The sequence below is a fragment of the Sander lucioperca genome, chromosome 21, assembly GCF_008315115.2.
Source record: "Sander lucioperca isolate FBNREF2018 chromosome 21, SLUC_FBN_1.2, whole genome shotgun sequence".
NCBI classification, from domain to species: Eukaryota; Metazoa; Chordata; class Actinopteri; order Perciformes; family Percidae; genus Sander; species Sander lucioperca.
Window position 1 is genome coordinate 3,470,775 of NC_050193.1, and position 17,997 is coordinate 3,488,771.

General features: G+C 39.9%; 1 protein-coding gene across 1 annotated transcript in view; it reads right to left on the minus strand.

Moving 5' to 3' along the window:
* The window catches only part of LOC118494148 (stonustoxin subunit beta-like), a 37,914-nt gene that overhangs the window by 6,798 nt on the left and 13,119 nt on the right, over nt 1-17,997 (minus strand). Inside the window, exons 2-3 of the mRNA XM_035996845.1 lie at nt 13,103-13,276; nt 5,858-5,904 (exon numbers count right to left, since the gene is read on the minus strand). Coding sequence (XP_035852738.1) covers nt 5,858-5,903 — 46 coding nt within the window. The 5' untranslated portion in view covers nt 5,904; nt 13,103-13,276. The remainder of the gene's footprint in view (nt 1-5,857; nt 5,905-13,102; nt 13,277-17,997) is intronic.

Consider the following 17,997-nt stretch of genomic DNA (forward strand, 5'->3'; position numbering starts at 1 on the left):
GTTGGGTCTTTGTAAATTATAGAGTGTGGTCTAGACCTACTCTATCTGTAAAGTGTCTCGAGATAACTCTTGTTATGATTTGATTCTATAAATAAAATTGAATTGAAGTGTGTTTGATGCTGCTGGGCAGACTGACCACTGAGAACCTCGGAGCTCTCCTTGTCCACTGTGGAGAAACGTCAAGTTTAGAGACATTTAATGACTCAAATCTGCATACAACTTCCTAAATGTGTTAAGGTGCTAAGAGGAAGACAGACTGACAGGGCAAATGTGATTCAGGAGGTAGCATGGGCTGATTGTACCTGGGAAAGAACAGATTAAGGAGTCCCACCAGTGAGAAGTGGTAGAAAACTGCAGTTTCCAGAAGTGGTACTGTCCCAAACCCTACTGGTAGAAAATCATAATGATGGAACTAACAGTTCCTTGGGAAGAGGGCTGTGAAGAAGCAGCAGAGTGAAAGAAGACCTTGTATCAACACCTGGTCCAGGACAGCCAGGAAAAAGTATGAACGACATAGTTGGTCACTGTGGAGGTGGGATATATCGCGGATTCCCAGCCCAATCCGTATGCAATCTGATGACAAAAGTGGGAGTGAGGGGCCATGAAAAGCAAACAGCTACTCAAAGGCTTGTCTAAGCGGAGGAAGGAGCTTCTTGTTGGCTTTGGGATAAGAGAGAATACATTAGCTGGAAGCTTGGAGGAGAAGGGCAGTGACTTGAAAATGTGTGGTTGAAACACTCCGTGAAGGTTGGATACCACCTGATGGCCTCTCCTCTGGGCAAAGGCTATTTCCATTTGAAATGGATGCAAGAAGGCATTGTCGATGTAATGAAACCTCATGAGATGTTAGAGCTGTGTTAGAGGCAGGGATGGCAAACTCGCTGTGTGACTGGATGTAGGATGAAGATGCTTTAATGGCTAACTGCCCTTCAAAGCAGCCACTCTGCAGAGCATCACCAGTCTTCAGGATCACATCAGAGGCAGCTGAAAGATCCAGATGCTGGTGGATCAGAAGGGAGTTATCTAAGGGGTCTGATCATGGTCGTCCACCTGAGTAAAGGTCCACACCACAACACATTACTGATGATGTAATATATTGTCCCGTAGGGTAAGGCTAAAAACACCAAGTCTGTTTTAGCCAGTGCCCCCTTTGATCAGACTAGACAACCAGATTGGTGATGACTGTAGACACAAATGACAGGTCAGGAAGATGCTACCAGGGGCAGGGAGTGTTAGCAGAACAACCTGCATCTTCAGTGAGGAAGAAGTCAAGCTAACTGAAGAAAGACTGAACAGATATTTTCTGGGGTGTCCAAGAGGGGGAGGAAGAACACCTTAGCTAGATGGATTTTGGACATTGACGACAAGTTCAACATGCATCTGCAATAAGGCCTAAAGCTGTGGAGAACACCTCTGGTGGATTGTCTAGGGACTTGGGGTCAGGAACGGCTGCCAGATGAACCAGGGTCACAGGAACTGAAGACTACAGTGGCACAGGAACTAGAGACTACCGGGACACAGGAACTAGAGACTACAGGGGTACTGGAATTGAAGACTACCGGGGAACAGGAATTTAAGACTACAAGGGCAGAGCACCTGGGGGACAACAAAGGCTCTGGAACTGGGGATTGTTGCAGCACAACAGGAACTTGTGTTGGCCAGACCGCCAGCTTGGTACAAGGAGAAGGATTCAACCACTTCCCTTCTGCCTCTATATTTCTTATGATCAACATCGTTATAACAAACCTGGTAAGAAACCATTTAGAAGATCTGCAATTCTGCCTCACAACAGTGAGTACACAACATCAAGACAATCATTGGAAGTGGGAATAATGGCAGGGTGCACCATTTCCCCTCTAGCCTTCACCACGGCAATGGAGTTGAACATCTGAGCTTCCAGATGGGTCATTGGAGAAGAACGGCTACAGTCTGAACAGCGGCTACCACCCATTCACGCCTACGTGGATGACACGACCACCCTGACCTCAACCATCGCATTACCAAGCATCTGCTGGAAAAACTTTATGCCAACATAATGTGGGAAATGAAGTTAAACAGCAAATCCATCTTCTCAGAAGAGTCAGATAATAAACTTCAGTTTTAAATACGTACCTTCCATCAGCAGGTTGTCCAACTTTTTAGCAATTAAGACCATAAACCTGTTAGGAAAATGTTTACTGAGATAATAAATCAAGAGAAGTAGGCTCATTTTCTCATTGACTTCTATAGAAACAGACTTCTTTTTGGAGCCAGTGGAGTCGCCCCCCCTGCGGGAAGTTACAGGGAATGCAGCTTTAAGGAGACTCCCCCTGCTGGAAGTTAGAGAGAATGCAACTTTAAGGAGCTTAACTTTTCAGACCCAGAAGTTGCTGCTTGATCTTACCACAGAAAATTAACAGAGCAAAACAGAAAACTGTTTTAATGCATCACGTTTCAGATACTTGATTCAAATAAAGTCAGTATCGGTACTGAAATCTTTCCATCGATTTAAATCGTCTTTGGTGCTCACAGTTCATTAATCTGTTCACTGAGTATATTATTACCTTCCATCAGCAGGTAGTCCAACTTTAAAGTCAATAATATCATCCTCAGACCAGTCACTCTTCATGGACACACAGCTGGGTCCAGGTACAGATCCAGGTTCAGGTCCAGCGGTGTTAGAGGGAGGGACTCCCTCCTGTCTGTCCCCACACTGACTCATAGCAGAGTCCACACCATCTGGAGAGGAAACACCTGCTGGGAGAGATGACCTCGCTCACAAGAACACTGGCTGTTTATATGCACAACATATTACTATATATATTTATATTCTGCCCTTATTCTGAAAAACAATATACAGAGGGTGTGATTTGTGAAATGTTTTTTGATCATGCACAACAAACAAAACATGCAAGAATGAAATCCCCCTCCAATACCATGGATATAGTGCCAGGCATGCCAAACACTTAAAACATGCAATTTTATTTTACAAGGGAACCATCCATTAGAGTTGAAGATCTTTGTCTTAATTTCTATAATTTTACACTGGCTCGGGCTCCGGGTTGATGAGTTGTCAGGTGATGCATTTCAATTAGCGCGAAAATGGATGCTGAGGAGGTGAAACGGAGGCTGGCCTCTGGAGGACTTATTTTATTTCTTTGTTCCAACTTCCAAGTGGCCAACAGCCTACGTTTGTCATGAATGAAGGATGTTAAAAAATGTATAATTAACAATTGAATAATGTCGGGCTGTAAACGGTTCAGGCTTTTAAAAAGCTGTCCAGCAAAATGTACTTGTCGGGTTAGGGTAGAGGGAGGGAGGGGGGGGGGGAAGAGCGAGAGAGAGAGAGAGAGAGAGAGAGAGAGAGAGAGAGAGAGAGAGAATTGACTCAGATTGACGAAAAACAGTTACATTTGAAAGAAAGAAAAGGTCCAAGGCACTCTTGTGAAAAAAATTAAAAAGCCTTTATTGCAAATGCTATTTCATTTTGAAATATATTAAAAATAGAATAGGTAGCAACCCATGCGTATCGGTACAAAATGGCCACTTTGTTGACATCATAGTTACAAACATCTGATAATTGTAAACACCTGAGCCCACAGCCAGGGATCTCAAAGGTGACGAATGCAAAGTATACCCACCAGATGGCTCTACAAAATCTATAGGAGAACAATAAAATGAAGAAAAAAGAAAAAAAAAAATGGGTGTGCAAACAAATTAAAAAAAATGACCATGATTTTGCTAAAGCATTATAGCATATAATTGAGAACTACAAAAAAGGAGTGTAATCAATCCCTTCATTGAGTCCTGGATCGATTGTGGCCTACACATTATATACAGTATATATAGAAGGTTTCTCTTTGCAATAGTAGTTTGTTGATCACCACCCCGAATGTTCTTATTTATGGCTTCAAGGCCTTCAACTGTATGGCTGTTGATGTTATGTACTTTAAAAAGTGTTTAGCTATTGGTAATCCAAACTAGCTTTTCTAATGGCATACTTGTGTTGAGAGACTGTCTTTCAGGCGTCTTTGTCCGGCCTATGTAAAAGCAACCAGCAGCTGATCTTCAGTCAGTGTTTCTGTCCACAGGAGAGACTCTCAGTCCTGCAGAGGACACAGAGACACTGAGGAATCAGACCAGACCACAAACCCAGGATAAAGAGGCTGAGTGAATGTGGTGTTGAAGGTGTGGAGGTGGATCAGTGAGTCAGATGAGACTCTGTAGAAGGACAGAGTGCCAGCAGGACAGTCCACATACACTGCTACTCTGTTAGAGACAGAGGAGGAAGTGAGGACTGTTACTCTGTTATTGTGCCAGACAGAGTAACCACGATCATAGCAGATCAGACTCCAGGACTGATCATTCCCTCCAAACACAGTCATAACTGTCTCCTCTCCTCCTGATTCTTCTGTAACTCACTGATATATGAACCCTTCCTCTCCTCTCAACCTCCCAGTAACAGCGTCCAGTCAGACCATTTCTACACAGTAGCTGAGGACAGGCATAAAATCTGTCTGGATGATCAGGATATGACTGATCCTCTCTCACAAATGTCACCTTCCTGTTGTCAGACAGTTTGAGTTTTCGGTTGACTGTGTTTGTGTCCAGTTCCAGTTCACAGACATCTGATGGAGAGAACAAGACCAACAGGTTCTCACACATCTCGTAAAATACGGACGCTTGGTCAGGTGCCTTTGTCGTTCTTATTGACGCTAAAAGTCTCCTTTAGCGCTATAAGTAAACGCGCTTGGTCGGGACTATTGCCGTCCCTTTAGCGCTATAAGTAAACGCGCTTGGTCGGGACTATTGCCGTCCCTTTTGACGCAGTTATGTTAAGGAAAAGGTCGTGGGTGGGCTTACGATTCCGTGACACGCGGGAAGAACGGGATGGTTATGTTTAGGAAAGGGTCGTGGGTGGGCGTACGGTTCTGTGACACGCGGGAGGAAAATAAAAAGCGAAATAGCAAGCATGACAAGCGGGATGCGAACCCCGCTCTCCTGGGTGAAAGTCCTGTGTTTGTTTGACCCATCCACCACCCCAACCAACCTCCTTGCGTGGAAATTTGCCCTTACATACTACTCGCTAAATCCTATCTAACTGCTGCTCTCCTCAGTGCGTTACACAAATACGCTGAAAGACGCCTTTTTCGTCACATCAGACGCTGACAGCCACTGTCCAAACGTCCTTATTTTACGAGTTCGGGATGAGAACGGGTTGACAAGACACAATACAGCTGCAGGTTATCATCTGTTGATTTATTAAGAACTTTACTGACAATAGAAATTACTTACTGAAAATCATTTAAACTTTAATTTCATATTCAGCTGTGAATGATTTTTAACAAACTTTAGCTTCAACATTCCAGTTATAACATAAACAGTTACTGAACATGAGATTCAGCATGACAGTAATATTCTGCTATATTTCCTCGTGTGGAATAAAGTCTCACTAATAAAACTGTCACATCATCTTCCACTGCAGAACAAAGCAGCTCTGAACCCTAAAGGCCCAAACGCACTGAAAGCTTCCGACGCTCGCGTTTTGAAGTACACCTATTGTTTTAAATGGCCGAACATGCAGCAAAAGCATTTTGACGCGCCTCAAACTGCTTTGACACGTCTACTCTGGCCTTGATTTGATTTTGGAGCATCAAAATGAGACCCAGCGTGACCAGAGCTGTTTTTTTCCTGCAGCTGTACTACATGTTTGGAAAAAGTTATTGTAATATGCTATGTAATGATGTGAATGAATATCAGAGGGTTGTGGGTCCACCAACTGGCTTTAAGCTGGTTTTCATTGACTAGGGCCATACGTTTTTAAAAAAAAAAAAAAAAAAAAAACTCTAGCTGGCTTTCAAACTTTAAACACACTCACACTTCCTCACACCTGGTCTCAGTCTCTGTGGTCCACCATGATCCATCCTGCAGGAAGAAACAAAGTCAGAATCAACTTCATACACCTTCACTAGGTAACTAGGCCCGCCTTAGCCTGCCGTTATGCCTTAGGTTCCGCCCCCAAACTCACTATAAATAACAAAAATACGTAATATCCACGTTCGTCTGTACAGAACAATATGTATTAGTTTTATTCGGGAGATATAATAGTGACATGTCCCTCTATGAGATGACCAAATCACTTAAGCCTACTTGACCATAAACACAAAAGTCAGTCTAATCAATAACTAATAACCAGTACTTAATACAAATAAGGAATTTACAACAATTTAAATAAAATATTATTCATGTAAAAGGAAATTTAGGTGACATTTCAAAATATAAAAAGATAGATATAATGCATTAAGGCTCTCAAATATTTATCTGCCTGTAGATCAACTTCTCATTTAATGTTATCTCTGCTCAGTCAATACACATCTCTCCCTCCTCTTTCAATGTGCATATGGCACTTATTCACCTCTGTGATACATTAAGTCATTTTAATTAATTTATAAACCCCTGGACGGTAATTGTGTGTTTCAGCAAGATTTCTGCTCATGTTGAAAATATCAGAAGGAGAGGAGAACTGCTGCAGAAGTTCTGACACCCACACTGCGAGATTCTCCGTGGACATTACGGACGGTACAGCTCGATTCCATCTGCCATTTGGTGTGAAATCTCTAATCACAGACTTATTGAACTTTTTGAACGTGAAACTACTCTGCTGTGAAGACATTAAGCAAAGAGCGGTTAGCCGCGGAGCTAGCAGCTAACTGTGAAGCTAGCGGCTGCCTGATCCAACTGGCAGTCCGTTGACTGAACTGTGGTCATCAGCGGCAGATTCAAGGAACGATGGCAAAGTACGAGGAGTAACTTCATCCTCCAGAAGAGGAGGACGAGCGACAGCGGAAACGGCTGGGGGCTGTTTTCAATCCTCAGCTTCGGTTGCACAGAGCAGTTAGCCGCGGAGCTAGTGAATAGCCAATCTGGTTAGCTGGCTACTGAAGACCGGACTGTGGTCGTTAGCGGCAGACTAAAGGCTTGGGAACATTCGGTCCGGTAACCAGGTACCGCCATCCTCCACCAGGCCTGTGATCCAGGAGCATCCATCCGACACCAGGCCCTGGATCAGGGAGAGCCAGGCTACCACCAGGTAGCCCATGCTCATGCTCTGAACGGGGATGTGAGTCGAGAGCGCTGACCGTGATGATACAACTGAGGCTCAGGTAACAGCCTTCGTTCATGACAAAAATATCTCCATAAACAGACAATATTGAGGCATGCCACATCATTCCAACAAGGAACGAAAAAGATCATGTTGTCATTTTACGCTTCCCAAACAGAAAACAAAAAATTGACCTGCTCAGGCAGGGCTGCAAATTGAAGGGCACAAATATTTACATCAATGAGCATATAACTAAAACAAATGTAGATATTGCAGGAAAGGCAAGGTTCTTAAAGAGGCAGGGGACGATTCAAGCTACTGGGACCTCCAACTGCAAGGTGTTTATTAAAATGAATGGCTCACCAGAGCAGGCTAAAGTGTTGCGTATCAGGAGCATTGAGCAGCTCGACAAGTTTGGAAGTACCTAGGTCAAATTTCCTCATCCTCCTCCTCCTAATATGACTAGTTGTCATTTTACTACATTTTCTGACACTGATCAAAGCATGCCTGATTTTGATCAGAATATTGATCCTGAAAATAACTTTTATGTTAAAATAAATAACTGTAGCTATACACAGTGCAACAGTTCAATAATAATAATAATAATAATAATAATAAACATGCCTCTGGTATATCTTTCACTTTAACAGCAGAAGTTTGTATGCAAATTTTCAGAGTATAAAAGAATATTTACAACAATTCAAGAAACCCTTTACTATTATAGCCATATCAGAAACATGGGTTAATGCCGATAGGGGCAGGGATGTGAATTTAACTATGTGAATAGATTAAACAGTTGTGGAGGAGGGGTGGCGTTTTTGGTGACAAAGGGCTAATTTACAAGGTGGTCGAAAACATGACAGACAGTCATTGAGGATATCATGGAGTGTATCTCAATTGAATTATGTATGGAAAAAATGAAGAATGTCGTAGTAAGTTGTGTATATAGGAAATCAGGATCCAATGTTAAAATATTCACAGAAATAATGGAAAAAATATTTAATAAAGTAAAGCATAAAGTCAACTATATATGTGAGGATTTCAACATTGACCTACTAAATTACAACAAACACAAATCGACGGAGATTATTGAAACACTATAGTTTGAGTCTTTTTCCAACAATCACAAAACCTACCAGAAAAACATGTAATGGTGTCACTCTGATAGATAATATTTTCACAAACAATATGGAAATCAACTCTTTAAGTGGAATATTAATTAATGTTATAAGTGACCACCTACCAATCTTTGTGACATCAAATTCCAGAGAATAGGAACAGAAAAAACTATTTCTGCATTTCAAAGTGAATTAATAAAAGTATAATTGGAAGGAAGTAAAGAAGGAAGCTGACCTTAACAATGCATATGAACTTTTCTTACATATTTACAACTTTATATAATAAAAACTGTCCGATAAAACAATATTGTAATAAAAGGAAATATTCAGAAACACCCTGGATGTCTAAAAGGAATTCAAAATGCCTGTTAAAAAAAAAAAAAAAATACCCTTTATAGGAATTTCATAAAATATAGAACAAAAGAATCAGAGTTAAAATATAAAAACAAATTAACTACCATAATGAGGGTATGTAAGAAGGATTATTATAATAAATTACTAGAAAACAACAAAAGATAATGTTAAAGGAACATGGAATACAATAAACACCCTTATTTCAAAAAAGGACTTAATAAATTTAACTATCCAGAAAACTTCAATGATAATGAGAAGATGTGGACAAATATGAATGAAGTGGTTGACAGATTCAACAAACACTTTGTTAATGTGGGTCCTAATCTGGCCAAAGACATACATTATACAGGGATGAATTTCTCTTTGATGGACCATGTGGAAAATAACCCATATTCATTGTTTTTGGGAACTGTAGAAGGCAATGAAATTAAAGAGATAGTAAATAATTGTAATAAAACTTCCAAAGATTGTGATGACATTGACATGTCTCTAGTAAAAAAAAAGTAATAGACGGGATAGTTGACCCACTATATATAATCTATCATTTAAAACAGGAGTATTTCCTGATAAGATGAAAGTAGCTAAAGTCATCCCATTGTATAAATCTGGTGACACATATTTTCAATAACTATAGACCAATATCTCTGCTTCCTCAATTTTCAAAAATACTTGAAAAACTATTTGTCAAAAGGCTAGATAACTTCATTGACAGAAACAATTTACTAATGACAGTCAGTATGGATTCAGATGTGGTAGGTCAACATCTATGGCACTTATTGAGTTAGTTGAAAGAGTAACAAATTGTATTGAAAATAAAAAAATATGCAGTGGAGATTTTCATTGATCTGAAAAAAAAGCTTGCGATACTGTAGATCACAAAATCCTGTTAAATTTATTTGGAAAGGTATGGAATAAGAGGTGTGGCCTTTAACTGGATAAATACTATATTGTAAACAGGAGTCAGTTTGTTCAAATATAATTACCGGTCAGTGAGTCGTAGCATTTCCTGTGGCATTCCACAGGGTCAGTTTTAGGCCCAAAATTGTTTATCCTTCACTTAAATGACTTATTTACTGTTGTTGCAGATGACAAATATTTTTGGTTGTGGGGATAACTTGCAGCAGACGCTTGAAATGGTCACTAATGAAATGAATAAACTAAAACTCTGGTTTGACTCAAATGAGTTATCTTTAAACTTGACTAAAACTAAATGCATGATATTTGGAAATCACACTATAAATTCAGATGTCAAAATAGTAATTGATAATGAAACAATTGAAAGAATCTATGAAAATAGATTTCTGGGTGTACTTGACCATCAACTCTGCTGGAAGCCACACATTAATTATCTGTGCATGAAGATGGCCAGGAGTATTGGTATATTGAGCAAAACTAGATACATTTTGAACCAAAATACTTTACATACTCTGTACTGCACATTAATACATACATACATACATACATACATACAGTGCCTTGCGAAAGTATTCGGCCCCCTTGAACTTTGACCTTTTGCCACATTTCAGGCTTTAAAACATAAAGATATAAAAATGTAATTTTTTGTGAAGAATCAACAACAAGTGGGACACAATCATGAAGTGGAACGAAATATACTGGATATTTCAAACTTTAACAAATAAAAAACTGAAAAATTGGGCAAAATTATTCAGCCCCTTTACTTTCAGTGCAGCAAACACTCTCCAGAAGTTCAGTGAGGATCTCTGAATGATCCAATGTTGACCTAAATGACTAATGATGATAAATAGAATCCACCTGTGTGTAATCAAGTCTCCGTATAAATGCACCTGCTCTGTGATAGTCTCAGAGGTCCGTTTAAAGCGCAGAGAGCATCATGAAGAACAAGGAACACACCAGGCAGGTCCGAGATACTGTTGTGGAGAAGTTTAAAGCCGGATTTGGATACAAAAAGATTTCCCAAGCTTTAAACATCCCAAGGAGCACTGTGCAAGCGATAATATTGAAATGGAAGGAGTATCAGACCACTGCAAATCTACGAAGACCCGGCCGTCCCTCTAAACTTTCAGCTCATACAAGGAGAAGACTGATCAGAGATGCAGCCAAGAGGCCCATGATCACTCTGGATGAACTGCAGAGATCTACAGCTGAGGTGGGAGACTCTGTCCATAGGACAACAATCAGTCGTATACTGCACAAATCTGGCCTTTATGGAAGAGTGGCAAGAAGAAAGCCATTTCTTAAAGATATCCATAAAAAATGTTGTTTAAAGTTTGCCACAAGCCACCTGGGAGACACACCAAACATGTGGAAGAAGGTGAGATGAGATGAGGTCAGATGAAACCAAAATCAAACTTTTTGGCAACAATGCAAAACGTTATGTTTGGCGTAAAAGCAACACAGCTCATCACCCTGAACACACCATCCCCACTGTCAAACATGGTGGTGGCAGCATCATGGTTTGGGCCTGCTTTTCTTCAGCAGGGACAGGGCAGATGGTTAAAATTGATGGGAAGATGGATGGAGCCAAATACAGGACCATTCTGGAAGAAAACCTGATGGAGTCTGCAAAAGATTTCTCTTCCAACAAGACAATGATCCAAAACAAAGCAAAATCTACAATGGAATGGTTCACAAATAAACATATCCAGGTGTTAGAATGGCCAAGTCAAAGTCCAGACCTGAATCCAATCGAGAATCTGTGGAAAGAACTGAAAACTGCTGTTCACAAACGCTCTCCATCCAACCTCACTGAGCTCGAGCTGTTTTGCAAGGAGGAATGGGCAAAAATTTCAGTCTCTCGATGTGCAAAACTGATAGACATACCCCAAGCGACTTACAGCTGTAATCGCAGCAAAAGGTGGCGCTACAAAGTATTAACTTAAGGGGGCTGAATTTTTTGCACGCCCAATTTCAGTTTTGTTAAAAAAGTTTGAAATATCCAATAAATTTCGTTCCACTTCATGATTGTATCCCACTTGTTGTTGATTCTTCACAAAAAATTACATTTTTATATCTTTATGTTTGAAGCCTGAAATGTGGCAAAAGGTCGAAAAGTTCAAGGGGGCCGAATACTTTCACATACATACATACATACATGGTAGTTTGGGGAAATACCTACAAAAGCAACTTACAAAAGATTTGTGCTTTGCAAAAACGAGCAATTAGGATAATAAATCACACCGGGTATTGTGATCATACCAATCATCTTTTTTTTAAATTCACATTTACTGAAATGTATGGACATGGTTACATTCAAAACTGCGCAATTTATGTTTAAAGTTAAAGAAAATAATTTACCTTGTAACATACGTGCAATGTTTAATGAAAGAGATGGGGGATTTCACCTAAGGACATTGTATGTTTAAGCAACCTCTTGTGCGAACTACTTTAAAAGTATGTGCATTTCAGTTTGGGGGGTGACCTTATGGAATGGACTGAACAATGACAAAACCGAGCCATGATATTCAGTTCAAAAATAGATTAAAGAAATAATTACTTGACCAATACAGAAAATAGACCAAAACACAGAAACGGAATTGTAAATTTAAAAAAAAAAGGTATTGTTATATTGTTAGTTATTGTAAGATTGAAAGATTGTATGCTGTATTTGCATATCTATTTACTTTATAATATGATTTTGTGAAATAAGGGGCAGGACCAAATAAGCTATTTGCTTCCACCTGCTCCTTCTTGAACTTATCCTTTTATATTTTTATTTCGTTTTTTGTTGTTAAATCCTGATTGTTTTTTTCATGGTTTTAAAAAAAATTGTGTAAAAAAAATAAAAAAAAACATTGTAATATTAGGAGAATAAAGTCGTACCTTGATACAGTCACAATATTTTATGAAAAGATCCACCTGCTCTACCGTCTGCTATGCATTACATTATTCGTTTGCTGTATGGCAGTATCCAGACCGTCTGACAGACACAAAGCTATGTTTGGGTTTCTGAATGAGAGAGAGTTTAGGGAAGCGGCTGCATGCTGCCCTTTATAAAGGAGGTAGAAATCTGAAACTATGGCCCAAATACATGAAGCACGCATCAACTCTCCCACAGCGTGCACAGCAGAGCACCTCCATTATCATCAACAATAGCTGCTACACAGACTAAAGAACTTTAACTGCTCGTCTCTATTTTTAGAGACAAAGGACACAGAGTTACAGATGGGTCTGTCAGAGCTGTGTGTGTTGGTGCCTGAACACAATGAGAGACGGGGCAGTGGGCAGCATGCAATTTGGAGGCGGATTTTAGGCCGTTAGAAACAGCATTCATATTTTTTGCGCCATTTTTATTATTGGCTGAACACATTTTCTTAACTCTTGTTTGGGTTGGCTGAGCCCATTCTTGTTCCTTGCTATCACTGGCTTAAGCGATGGACAGAAAATTCGCCAAATTACAAATCTATGATTTTTTTTTTTTTATTGGCTCATGATAGGCTCCTCGTCTTCATAGCCCCTGGGCTTAAGCCCCGGAACGACCGTATATTAGGCGGCCTTGCTCAAATCCTCCATTAAACACGAACCAGCCAGAGTTCATCAGTTAGTGACAGAGAAACAGTGTTGTCCATACCTGAGAGTGTCCAGTCTCCAGTTTGGATCCTTAAGTCCAGCTGACAGCAGCTTCACTCCTGAGTCTCCTGGATGATTGTAGCTCAGGTCTAGCACTCTCAGATGGAAGGGGTTGGAGCTCAGTGCTGAGGCCAGAGAAGTACAGCCTTCCTCTGAGACCAGACAGCCTGACAGACTGAAATCACACAGGTTTGTGGCACTCTTTCTGGGGACCCGTCATTAATAATGCATTCCCTAGCCCCTTACCATCACAACTAAATGCCTAACCTTAACCCTTAACATAACCTAATTCTAACCCTAAAACCAAGTCTTAACCCTAAAACAGCCCTTTTTTAAGGGTTGAGGTCAGAGCTGAGGCCAGAGAAGTACAGCCTTTCTCTGAGACCAGAGAGCCTAACATACTAACACACACACACACACACACACACACACACTTTAGATTGAAATATTGAATTTGCAGGTCCCAAGAGAAATAGATGCATAAAATCTTGGCCAAATATTCGAAAACTGTGTTCGAAAACAACCATAATTTCTGCATAGTCAATTCAACATAGCTGGGATAACCCTCATATACATATGAACTGGATATAATTTCAAGTGCAGTACAGATTCAATATAATCAATATTGTGTCATTGACCAAAATGGTGTATTCATGTCAAATGTATGTGCCGTGAACAAGATATACTGTTGACAAGCTGCTGAGTCAGCTAACCCTTTCAGTACAATATCGTTACCAAAAAACAGCAGTACACTAACCTGAGAGTTTCCAGTGTACAGTTTGGACTGTTCAGTCCAGCCGACACCAGCTTCACTCCTGAATCCTGCAGCTCGTTGTTACTCAGGTCCAGCTCTCAGACTAGATGACTGGGAGTTGAGAACTGAGGATAGAGCTTCACAGCTTCTCTCTGACAGGTTACAGCCACTCAGCCTGAAAAAAAAAAGCAAAATATGAGAAAACAATTACAGAAACATTTGTCATTTTTTCTGAATAAAGAAAAACTACATTTAATCTGGAGAGTTGTGTGTGCATGTACAGAGCTTTGTTGGAGGCTTTGACCACTGGCAGCAGCCTCAGAAGAGCCTCCTCTGAAGCAGAGTATTTCTTCAGGTCAAACACGTCCAGATCTTTTTCTGATGACAGTAAGATGAAGACCAGAGCTGACCACTGAGCAGGAGACAGTTTATCTGCAGAGAGACTTCCTGAACTCAGGGACTGTTGGATCTCCTCCACTAGAGAACGATCATTCAGTTCATTCAGACAGTGGAACAGATTGATGCTTCTCTCTGCAGACAGATTCTCACTGATCTTCTTTTTGATGTACTCAACTGTTTTCTGATTGGTCTTTGATCTACGTCCCGTCTGTGTCAGCAGACCTCGTAAGAGGGTCTGATTGGTCTGCAGTGAAAGACCCAGGAGGAAGCAGAGGAACAAGTCTAGGTGTCCATTTGGACTCTGTAAGGCCTTGTCCACAGCATTCTGGTAGAAACCTGTTTTGTCTCTGAACACTTCAGACCACCGAGAGGTTGTTTGTTCTTCTGTCAGCAGGTTGAATCCAGAGTTGATGAATGTCATATGGACATGAAGAGCAGCCAGAAACTCCTGAACACTCAGATGGACGAAGCAGAACACCTTGTCCTGGTACAGTCCTACAACTAAATTATTGTTATTCACACATTGTTAAAGAACAGAAATGATAAGACGCAATACTCACAGTTTACAGACGTATCTCTGCTGCTCATCTTTTCTTCTGTGATCAAAATGGAGTTTTTTTATCTGGAGCTCGCCCACAAACACATGATTAACACATGATTAAAGCAGAAGTAAACTCAGCAATTTCATTTCAATTTTGCAGCATTAACAGAAGTGACTTCCCAACAGCACAAGACTTTAAACTTTATTGTCCACATGGGGAAATGTCCTTGTCACAAACACCATATGTTATGGACCCAGCATGCTTACAGAGAAACAAAAGACCAAACATAACAGAATGACATGCAGGGGAATAACACATAGACTTCACAACTGCCCTCACGATGTCATTAAAAGTGCAAAATCATGTAAGCGTATGGTCAGCATATCTTTCGGTCATTCAATTTTCCTTTCATAAACAGGTATTAAAAAACAAAAAACGAATGGTTGTTTGATTTTCCTTTTAAAATACAAAATTTGAAAATTGAAATACAAGGCGTTTTTTCCTTTTCATGGTCAAAAAGGGGATGAGAGAAATTTAAAATATGCTTTGATTTTCATTTTCTATTTCATATAACAAAAAATAAAATCACTAGAAAACAGAAATGAAAAAAGGCCTATTTTTTTTTATATTCTGAGACCGGATGTTGTCATTTCCAAGGCAACTGCACCAGTGTACCAGTGTAACTTTCAGCACAGTCTGATGGATTCCTACTCTGATGTGATTTTAGACATGCCGAAAAAACAGCCTGTCATGTGCAGACATCTCACAGGGAAGTGGGGGTGCAAGAGGAGCTTATGCAAGAAATGTGAGGAGATTTTGCGCTGAAAATGGCTCAAACTTGATGTGACCATAGACTGTATCTCATCTGACATCACGCTGAAGTTAGCTTCCCCTTCTCAGCGTCTGATTCTGCAGTTGAGGGAAACTTGTAGCCAAACTTCCTGAGCGACTGATCCTCCGCAGGTCACACTAGCTTCGCACACGGACCAGAATCAGTCAGCACCTATGTTCCAAAGTAATTTTAGCCTATGCTGAAAGCAACACTGGTACACTGGCACTGTTGCCATGGAAATGATAACATCCGGTCTCCGAATATGGCCTTTTTTCGTTTCTATTTTCGAGTAATTTTATTTTTTGTTATATGAAATAGAAAATGAAAATCAAAGTATAATTTTAAATATTTCTCATCCCCTTTTGACCATGTAAAGGAAAAAACGCCTTGTTTTCAATTTAACTTTTTTTGAAACGAAAATCAAACAACCATTAATTTTTTGTTTTTTAATAACCATTTATGAAATGAAAATCAAAAGACCAAAAGATACACTGACCGCAACAACAGTCCGGGTATCATTTGATAATCTGTAATTCATTTGTAATTAAAGAATGAAACACGTATTTTAGTTTTTTGTTTCAAAACAAAAAAAGGAAAAAACTGTTTCTAGTGTCAGAAACAAAAAACAATTGTTTTTGGCAATTCCTTTTGGATTGAAGAATGAAAAAAGGTCTGTGTTCAATTTGTTTTATCATTTGAAACCAGCAACGGAAGTCACATGGATATTTTGATTTTTGAGTTAAAACAACGAAATCAGGTGGTCTGTTTTTTTTTTTTTTTTTCCCAAACGAAAAATGAGAAAACCAAATTCAAAACACATTTTGTTTTTTTAAGTTCATATTTTTCGTCTTTTCTTTTGAAGAAATAAATCAAGTAAGATGACATGAAGTAAAAGTAAATGTTTCAAAATAAAAGCATGGGGGAGCTGAATTCTAACATCTTTCCAGCCACACTGAAAGAAACTCTGGAGAAATGAATCATCGTACTTCAGTTAAGAAAATGTACAAATCTAGAGATCTCATGAATCAAACTTTAAACACACTCACACTTCCTCAGACCAGGGCTCAGTCTCTGTTGTCCACCATGGTCCGTCCTGCAGGAAGAAACAAAGTCAGAATCAACTTCATACACCTTCACTCAGATCCTCCATTAAACATGAACCAGAGTTCATCAGTTAGTGACAGAGAAACAGTGGGAGAGCTGCTGTTGTCTGTCCATCTGTCAGACCACCCACCCCCACACACACACCCCCACCCACACACTCACGCACACACACACACACACGCTCTGGAGATGGGGTGGTACTATATAAAAAATGGGAAATAAAGAGTGTGCTTCAGCTGTAGAGTATCACAAAGCTTATGCTAAAACAACAAAACAAAATTCATATACAGACAATATGGCTCATACTTCTTTTCAATATTATGAAGGATCAGAGGCCTCATGTATAAACGTTGCGTACGCACAAAAAGCTTGCGTACGCTAGTTTTCACGGACACTTTGTGATGTATAAAAAATTAACTTGACGTGAGAATGTGCAGGCCGTCCGCAAAGTCTTTTCTTTCTCTGTAACGTGGTGAATTCTAACTGAAAAGTGCTGAAAATCACCAAACATTACAAAATAAAGTTTCCACTTCACTTACTGGCATACGTCTGTGACGTTGTCTATGAAAAAACATAATTTTATCCACAAATACTTCATAAATATGTGGATAATGTTTCACATCTTTCACACAACTGTTTAATTTGCAGGCTACTTAACCTCTTAATACTTAAACATGAGGACGGGAAATGAATGAAAAATCCACTTAGAAAATACTTTCAGTCATCCTCTGTATTTCTCATAGATAAAATATCTTCTCACTGTGCAACAAAAAGATCGGCATGGAAAATGCAATAGTGCCTGTGATTCTGTAGTTGCTGAGGCTCAGACATCCATGGCGCACAGGAGGTGGGACGCATGGATCCATCTCCCCAGGAACAAACGCTGTGTCGGGTGGGTAAACTCGTGATGCATAATTGATCCCGTAGATGATTTGTAGGCTATTAAGTGACCAAGGTGTACCCAGTCCACCAAACACTGGGCCGTCTTGACTGTCTTAATTCTGCACATTTTTTTGTTACTGTAGTCCCATTTACTATTTCATTATTTCATCCATGCGTGGCGCAACGGATCCTGCCGTGGAGACGCTGGCCTCACTAACCTCTCCTCTTCTGAGTCCAGTCTCCCTCACGCTGGACTCAGTTTCACTGAGCGTACTAACACTTAGAAAATAAATGGTATTACATCAGTGAGTTTAAACTGCTTATTGTGCGTAATTTGGACTGACACTGAGATGCATGTTGTTTGGTAACTGGTGTGGCGCTGC